Source organism: Eptatretus burgeri, chromosome 1 (assembly GCF_056783735.1).
Source record: "Eptatretus burgeri isolate ZD-2024b chromosome 1, Ebu_testis_v1, whole genome shotgun sequence".
In the NCBI taxonomy this organism is placed as follows: domain Eukaryota; kingdom Metazoa; phylum Chordata; class Myxini; order Myxiniformes; family Myxinidae; genus Eptatretus; species Eptatretus burgeri.
The window spans coordinates 127,585,121-127,594,886 of record NC_140961.1 but is presented as its reverse complement, the minus strand read 5'-3'; the positions used below and the strand labels follow the sequence as shown (position 1 = coordinate 127,594,886).

General features: G+C 41.6%; 1 protein-coding gene across 2 annotated transcripts in view; it reads right to left on the bottom strand.

The window, feature by feature from the left end:
• Window positions 1-3,472: 3,472 nt before the first annotated feature.
• HHEX (hematopoietically expressed homeobox) overlaps window positions 3,473-9,766 on the bottom strand; it is a 79,688-nt gene continuing 73,394 nt past the window's right edge. For both annotated transcript variants that reach the window (XM_085897265.1, XM_085897254.1), the window contains exon 4: window positions 3,473-5,621. In XM_085897265.1, coding sequence (XP_085753391.1) covers window positions 5,488-5,621 — 134 coding nt within the window. In that variant the 3' untranslated portion in view covers window positions 3,473-5,487. The remainder of the gene's footprint in view (window positions 5,622-9,766) is intronic.

Genomic DNA, 9,766 nt, shown 5'->3' with positions numbered 1-9,766 from the left:
AGTGGACACTTGGGGGGTCTGGGTGCTTTGGGGGGTCCTGAAGAGTTGTGGAGCGCCTTCAAGACCACCGTCCTTGATGTTGCCGGTGGATGCTTTGGAGCTCACCGCAGGGCAAAGAAGAATTTTGTCTCTCAAGGGACACTGGATACCATTGATCAGAGTCGCAGGGCCAGGCTGAATGGCAGAGTTGAGCTGTTCAGGGAGCTGAGGCGTAAAACTGTACCTGCACTGAGGGTGGACAAGGAGGCCTATGTGCGAGGAATCTGTGAGGGGGTAGAGCATCACCTGTGGACAGGTGATTCTCGTCCCGTTTACAGGGGAATTTGCGCATTACGTTCATCCAAGCCCATCCCTCGGAGCACTGCAGTTCGAGCAGAGAGTGGTAGGCTCTTGACAGAGGAGTCTGAAGTGAAGGCCCACTGGGCCATTTACTTTGAGCGGTTGTACCAGGCTGATCCCTCAGCTGTCGAGTTGGACATCAAGGGTGTTACAATCCCTGTTGCTGACCCTCAAATCAACTGTGGTCCACCTTCGCTTGTGGAAACACGGGCTGCGGTGAACCAGTTGAAACTGGGCAAAGCTCCAGGGATCTGTGGCATCCATGCCGAACTTCTCAAGGCTGGTGGAAATGCTGCACTCGTGTCGTTGCATGCAGTTTTGTGCTCTGCCTGGAACACAGGCATCATCCCAACTGACTGGAAGAGGGGCCTTGGTGTCCCTCTCTGGAAAGGGAAGGGTGATCGCCAAGACTGCAACAACTACCGAGGGGCGACGCTGCTCTCAGTGCCGGGCAAGGTCTTTGCTCGGATAATTCTCGATAGGGTTCGCCACCATCTGCTTGAGCACCAGTGTCCAGAGCAGTCAGGCTTTACACCAAAGAGATCAACGATTGACTGTATCCTTGCACTTCCTGTCCTCACCGAACGCAGACGGGAGTTTCGGCAGGGGCTGCTTCCAGCCTATGTTGATCTCTGTAAAGCGTTCGATTCAGTGAATTGGGATGTCCTCTGGAGGATTCTTGGTCTTCGTGGGGTGCCACCAAAACTGATCGATCTGATGTCTGAACTCTACTCTGGTACTGAGAGTGCTGTGAAGTGTGGTTGTACCATCTCTGACTTATTTCCAGTTGTTACTGGAGTTCGTCAGGGATGTGTACTTGCCCCAACACTTTTTAGCACTCGTATGGACTGGATTTTAGGGAGGATGTCAGAGAGATAAAGTTGCGGTGCATCGTTTGGGAATGTCAAGATCTCGGACCTTGATTTTGCAGATGATGCAGTCATCTTTGCGGAGACTTTAGACATTCTCTTGGGGGCCATCAAGGTGCTGAATGAGGAGTCGGAGCCGTTGGGATTACGGGTTTCTTGGGTCAAAACTAAGATCCAGGCTTTCGGTTACATCTTGGATGCTGCTGTCCTGTCTGTGTCTGTTTGTGGTGAGGATGTTGAGGTCGTGGAGAGATTCACTTACCTTGGCAGTGATATTCATGTCTCTGCTGGCTGCGAGTCAGAGGTCAAGAGACGTCTGGGTCAGGCCTGGGGAGTCATGGATTCACTGGATCATGGGGAGTGGCGCTGCCGGTACCTGTGTGGGAGGACGAAAGTCCGAGTCTTCAGGTCCTTGGTACTTCCAGTCTTGCTCTATGGGTGCGAGACTTGGACTCTGACCAAGGATCTGAGACGGAGACTTAATTCCTTTGGTTCCATGTCTCTTCGGAGAATCCTTGGCTATCGCTGGTCGGATTTTGTGTCCAACGAGCGGTTGCTGAGAGAGACTCTGAGATTTGTTACCTGCATAGTCCGTGAGCGTCAGTTGCGGCTGTATGGACATGTGGCTCGTTTTCCTGACGCTGATCCTGCTCACCAGATTCTCTCAGCGAGGGAGTCTCATGAGTGGAGGAAGCCAGTAGGCGGACCACGTGCCTCGTGGTTGCAACAGGTTGACCATCATCTCAAGGAGATGGGGATGGGCCTGGCATCTGCCTGGGGGATGGCCAGACGGAGGCCCCTGGAGTACCGGCGGAAAGTGGACGCAGCGACGCGCTGTTCTGGCACATGCTCCCATACCTGACCTGACCTGACCTGAATCGAACATCCAGCCTGAGTTTGTTCCAATTATTTATATGATTATTCAGCTCGCATTGGGCTTCTCCTGCTTCAACTTGTGAAACAAATTTGATTTATATTTTCAAATATTACAGATCTCTGATAGAAATTTCCAGAATATGCATTCACATCTATGTGTGTGAATTGGTAAAAGAACTGATATTTTGTCGTTTGCAATAATTACTGAAAGAAAAATAAAACTGTTGGATGTGGATTTAAAATAAATCCTTGCAAGAAGGAAACAACTCTGTGAATCACACGACTGACTGCTTGAGAGCCCATTTTATCTGATAGGGCTCTGGTACTGCCCTTGAAACAGCACCAAATTGGCTTTTGTTTACTTGGAATAACCACCACTTTGCTGTGTGTCCACTGTTGGAATTGTTTACGTCGGACCAACAACACGTCAAAATAATCCTCACATTTATCAGTGTATCAACAGACAAAAAGTAATGAACAGTCTGTTTTACTTCGTTGATTTGATTGTACTCCATCTACGATGATGTTTTGACTCTATTCTTGTCCAGTTTGGGTTTGTGCATGTATGTATATGTATATATATGTATATGTATATATATGTATATATATATATATATATATATATATATATATATATATATATATATATATATATATATATATATATATATATATATATATATATATATATATATATATATATATACAGGCCACATGCACACATGCTCATGTAGTGTAAGCATGCAAGTGATTGAAGCTGTTTATTATTTGTTGTGGTTGACAGTTATAACGTGCTTGGGTGGTAATAGGAAGCATCCATAAAAAATACTTTGGGAAGGAGCATACCCTTCAACACATATTCATACTTAATGTTCAATCATCCTATTAGCTTGTGTGCACAGTCGAGTTCATACTTTATTATATGAAAGCCATTTATCCTGATATGTGACAGCTTGCTATGGTTAGGCTCTGCAGGAAATGTTGGTTTAATAGCTAAATTTAGGGTTCATGTTTTGTAGGATTTAGGAGAGATTTAGATAACATGTTCCCAAATAAATTCTTGGCATGAGTAAAGATCTGTTTGATATTTCATTTTGGGCATATTGTATGAGTGTGAAAGACTGCCCATCTCGGCAATGGCAGGTTGAATTCAGGAAAGTCCTCAAGAAGTATAAACATTAATTGATGATTTGTTTTCCTTTATATTCCTTGCAGCTCCAATATTTTATCATTGCAAGTGCATTAATGATGAAAAATAACAGCCCAGTTCCCACCCCATGACACACACACACACACACACACACACACACACACACACACACACACACACACACTCACCTTTTTGTGTGTGTAACTTGCATAGAAAACCAAAACAGGACAGGAAAGTGTATCTTTGTTGCATGTATTTATTTCTCTACAAGATCAAGGCAATGGAGGAACTCTTGTTTGTTTTACAAAAACTGTCATGGTTTCAGATCTGAAATGAAAGCTGAAACAACTACAAATGAATAGACGAGCATGTTTACATTTGAGACAAACAACAAATACAACGATAAAGACGGAGACTTTGTCAAGACTAGGTGCACAATTTTAAAGAGGTCAGGTTTAATCAACTGTGAGTTGACAAAGGTGTGCTCACTGCTGTAAGAAGCAGAGTAAAGTTGATGTTTCAGGCATTAGCCCTTCATTGGAAATGAATAGATGTTTTGTCCACTATCAAATAAAACCTGGCATTCTAGACAACTTGAGAATTTTAATGAAGGGTGTGCTCTTCAGCATTAAAACCTGAAAAGCCTGGTGTTGGCCCAGTGGTTAGGGTGGCGGCTTGGGATCCTGGAGTTCTGAGTCGGTCCTGAGTTCAAGCCCCGTCGGCCACTGAATACACCAGGGGGTTGACTCAGCCTGTCATCCTTCCGAGGTTGGCAAAATGAGTACCAGTTCCAGTGTGTGTACTGGTAGAGGGGCACTGCATCAGTGACAGAGTCGCGCTTCAAGAAATGATAGCTACTCCGGCAGCTAAGCTGCCATACGACCACCAAAACCTAAAAGCGTAACTGACATGATAATTTGATCTGAACTGATTGCTTTGAAATGATACATCAATTGAGTGATCAAATTGTTTTAAGATTTAATCATAATTTACATTCGTAGGAATTTGAATGGCATTGGTAAGAATTTAATATCACTTACACAGGATGGGGAGACCACTTAATTTAGAATCCTGGTTCAACCACAAAAAAATAACATGATAACACTGATAGAGCACAACGAAGGGCAATTTGCCATATCATCCCTGTAATCAGATTACTTTGTGTGTTTATTCATTGTTAACATGAACTCGTACAGCAAGGCCACCACAACCAGTTGCCTGATAAGTCATACTGCAAAGTCTCTTCTAAATAAATATTTTAGAAATATTACACGAATGACTGAAATCATTAATGGACCATTGATATGATGTTTTAGCTTTATTCATATCATCAATGGACTGTCATCAGATCAGCACAAGCTGATACCCAAGTTGTCATGAACAGTTAAAATGTAACTGTTGTGAAACATTAAAAACTGTATATTACAGCATACACTGAACAGGTATCAAAAGACACTTTATCATGAAACATATGATTGATTACACAGCAATACAAACAACAAGCTGTATATCTGTTCCATGTTCCTTTTTACAAAGCTGAATAACATATTTTTCAGCTTTTGGAAAGACTTTTTAACATTCACTAATTAAAATCACAAGAACTGAATTTATCGTTCGATATCATACATTGCAGATTAGATTTCATTTCATGATGTTTATTTTTTTTAACCTATTAAGAATGTTTTCAATCAGAGTTTTAAAAAAATCTTTAAAACATAATTATTTGAAGTATATTGTGGATTAGTAACATTTATAAAATAGTGTAAACATACTTACATATATCTTAATGCAGATAAGTCATATTTAAGGGAGAAAATAATAAATGTTGATTTTTTTTTTTCAAAAATTTGACATCTCCATGAATGTAGTACAAACATAAACACCAATAGCTAAATAGAAAACTGTATAAAGTTACTTCAGTATAATGCTTGAATAATGGGTAGACAGCAGAATGTACAATATCTGACAGGAAAAGTCTTTCCAAGTTGTTGTTTAACCAAACTTCTCCCCCAGAAGTTTAGTGCTTGGTTCACATTTGCAGTCATTATAAAGTCTTTTATAACACAATGCTGCTTGCCTTAATCTTGTCTCTCTTAATATGTACATTAAGGGGGGGTGGGGGGGAACAAATAACAATTACAAATAAAACCTGTGTTTCTACAATGGTAAAATCGCCCCCCAAAAACCTCTTTCCTCTCTTAAAGAACACTTTCCTCAAACTAATCTGTTGCGTCAACCTCCACTTCACTGCCATCACTGCAGGACACAGGACTGTGAGAGCATCCATCTGATAGGGAGCTCACCACCTCCGGGCCATCTGTCTGCAGCGGCAATGCCCCTTGTGATCGCTGTTCGGGTATACCACCTTTTTCCTCCATCGGGAGTTCCTGATGGGCAACGCATAATTATGTAAAAAAGGAAAAAATAACAGTACTCATTGTATGTCCAATAGGATATCATAAAGTGCGACATCTCTAAGGTGGATGTTAAACTGTGTGTCTGGTCTGCTAACATGAACAAGTGAATGTTAAAGATCCTGCAGAATATTTTGGCAAACAATAGGTGTGCAATGGCTGGTAGCCTAGCTAAGATCCAAATTTCTGGTCTGGCTACTGCTGGGAAGGCAGTGGCAATACATCCAATTTTGTCTTTGCCATGGGGTTTTTGTGACAACACTGAGCCTGCCTCAGGCAGAACTGGATAAATACCACCACAAAAGAATGAGAAATGGAGAGAAAGGGGGAAGGAGAGAGAGAGAGAGAGAGAGAGAGAGAGAGAGAGAGAGAGAGAGAGAGAGAGAGAGAGACAGAGAGAGAGAGAGAGAGAGAGAGAGAGAGAGAGAGAGAGAGAGAGACACAGAGAGAGAGACACAGAGAGAGAGACACAGAGAGAGAGACACAGAGAGAGAGACACAGAGAGAGACACAGAGAGAGAGACACAGAGAGAGAGACACAGAGAGAGAGACACAGAGAGACACAGAGAGACACAGAGAGACATTGTTTCAGCGCCAAGCTTTACTAAAATACCACCATTAAATGCACAATATTTCGATAAATTTAAGAAATAATTGGCTAATCAATACATCTTGTCTCCACTGTTGTAAAGAAGATTAAAAATAATCAACATTAATGATGGCAGGAGAAATATAGTCTGTTGGTAAGTTTTTGGAAGTATGCTCGGAGTAAGCTTATTTTTGTCATTAAATTATTGGGAGAGGCATATGGTGTTGGAGGTTGGAGTTATGACTGTGGATTGTCTTTATGGTCAGGTATGATCGCTTGGGGCTGGCAAGATAGCGTAGAGATATGCATACTCACCTCGGAGCTACTTAGCCTGGGTTTGAATCTTATACCAGCTATTAAATGTCTTCTTGGTGTTTTGCAGACTGGGCAAGGTATCATCTGTGTGCTGGCCTGCCGATGAACATTACACCGGGTGTCCCATCTGCTGGTATTAGTTGGTGGACATTAAAGATCCCACGGTGCGCTTCGCAAAAAGTAGGTAAACTTTCAACGGCACCCTGAACAAATTTAAAATTCATGCTTGACTGCTGGGAAACAATGGCAAACCACTGAGCATATCCTGTGACAAGAAACTGCTTCAGCAGCACTAACATTGTAAAGACTATGGTACAGCTCATCATCATGATTACTTACTCGTGTGAGGTTATTTCATGGGCTGTTTTACTTCAAATGGACTGAATAGGTGTGGTTATTATGTCTGGTTTGGAGGATGTTTCTGTGAAGGCCTTGGATTCTTCACCAACAGTGGCACCGATTATTTGTTGGTGCCAGCTGGTACTTCTAGATTAGTGGAAACATATTGTTTTTCTCCTGTTCAGTTTTCTGATGAATTAGCAAGTGAGACTGCACATTTGGCTGGTTGTGTGTTTCCTGATGTGTAGTCATTGAGTTGGTGGGTTTGGTGGTGATGGCATGATCTGTTTCTCTTCGCTTGGAGGAATTGAAGAGTATGGAGTCAGTGTCAGCTTTTGGATTGCCCTTCTGACATTTATGTGGATGAGGAGGTGCTTTCCTTCAGCTTCAATGTTCTGTAGGTGTCAGCCTGGATATAAATTGGGGCTGGGTTGGTCTTGGGATTTGGCCTTTGTCATACCTACTGCTCTATCATCTGGTATCAACAATTAATTAATTGAGCTACAGATAAGACCTTCTCGGCTGTGAGTAGTTCTATATTTTTCCTGGAATGACTTAGAACCATGGAGGATGTCCAGTCTATGGCTGACTTTGGAGGCGAGCTTTGTGAATTGGTCGGCCGAGGAGAGTTCATGGCTGAAGGTGTGGTCTTGGAGTTCAAAAGACTGAACCACTTCCAGTGGCTGCCCATGGAAATAGACAAGTGGGTTTGTGGAAAATGGACAAAAAGTTGGGTGGAAAAGAGCCAAAACAGCTGATACACTCAATGGAAGATCCAGCCAGTTTAGGTATGCCTAGTGGTGTGTTTTTAATTTGTATTCAATCCATTTCACAATGTCACCTTTGACTTTCACCTGTCTTCACTTTAAGTTGAATCATATACTGACACCATTGCAAGTCATCTTTACCTCCGCCACTGAAGGTGGAAGGAGGTTATGTTTTCACGCCGGTCTGTCTGTCTGTCTGTTTGCCTGTGAGCAGGATATCACAAAAACTTGTGGATGGCTTTGGATGAAATTTGGTGGACAGGTTGGGTGTGATAAGGATGAATTGATTCCATTTTGGTGAACATCCAGATTCGGATGTGAGAATTTTTTTGAAAAAATGATTATTCATAATTCAGAGATAAGGCCAAAAATGATATGGAGCATGGTATTTCAAAACGTTTTGGATGGATTACAACAAAACTTGGTGGATGAGTTAGGTAGATAATAAGAGCAAGGCAATTATATTTTGTTTTAGGTCCGAATGCAGATCTGACCCATCAGTGGGATACAAAACATAAACTGTTCAGCCTGGCTGAGGAATGCGCTCTACCGAGTTCTGCTCTAGTTGTATTATGTTAGCATGAGAGTGGTTGGGGGAGTGTTATAAATTGAGTCAATTAACATTGAGCTAATGAAGAGGAAGTGGAAACACAGGAGAAAGAAATATGGTGTGGGACTGACAGCAAAATAAGTTTAGAAAACATATAAGTGGAGAATGGATAGGAAAAGGTAGATGGGGAGTGGTTTGTGAAATTGTTAAAAATTTTTAGCATATAGTACAAAACCAGAGTGACAATTACTTTGCAGTACATGTCCCCTTCCAGTCCCAATGAATATTCAGGAGATCAAAATTTTGTTGTCTTACATACACTTGAGCCGATATTGGAACCAAAATGAAGACAAAACTCTATAACCCACCATGTTTAGGTCTATTCTGTGAAATAAATTAAAGGAAAAGCAATTTTCATTTACTGATATCTTTTGTAGACTCAAAACCAACAAAGACAACTAGCATAACAAACCGGAGATTAAAATGAGTTTGCTATAACGCACACTCGAGCAGATACTGGACCCTAAATGAAGAAGAAGAAACTCTCTAACCCACCATTTTTCGTTCGGTCCTCGGCTTTTCCTGTTTCATATTAAAAACAACCTGATGTACATACATGAAGCAAAAACATGCGTATGGCTTATGTACAGATATAATACATCGTGGTTATATACCTGGGATCATTCCAATTGCAATGGGCCACGGACTATCACCCAGGCCGAAGGCCTGAGGCCTGCTAATCTGTGCTGCTTCAGACAATGGTGGTGCATGATTTTATTGTGGTGGAGTCAGGCCAGCTGTACAGCCAATGGGTGTAAAGCAGTGGGGTGGAGTCAGGGAAACTAAACTCTGACCCATGTATAATATGTGATATTTTCTCAGTTTAAAAAAGGCATAAATCTGTGAAAAATTGACGAAACACCCTGAAACTCAAACTTGTTCTGTAACTTATCATAATAAAGCCTGCGCAAGGTTTCAGTTGAATATGTTAAAGGGTATGGGGGAAAAAAAGTCTGAAAAACCATAGGTGGGACGGATGGACAGACGGAGAGCAAATCTATAGCCCCTTCCGGTGAAACTAAGAGGACTAATAAGCAGATGGTCCTTGATCCTGAGCTTTCTTACACTGGAGAGAGAAAAGCATGTTTTGTGGCAACTCTCATTTGCAATAATACAAAAGATCAGTCTTCCCTGCTGACATCATGCAATAAGACAAAAGGATAAATGATTACTCCCTTTCAAAATAGTTTGTGAATTGCACATACACCCTCCGATTCAATTTTGCCTTTCCTTCTCACTTTTATTTGACTCCAAAAATTAGATGGAACAACAGTTTGTATTGATAGCCTTGCATTATGATTAATTATAAAAACCTTTACAGACAAAAATGGAATTCTCCTGCACATCTTATGCAGCCATTGCTTCTTTTAGAATGTCATGTTTTCCTTCCTGTTCCTTTCTCTACTTGAAAGCAAATGCAGTTCAACATACTGCTGCACAAGTATAGCCATGCATATGAAGGTTGAGCTTTTGTCAGTAAAAAAAACCACCTTTGTTCT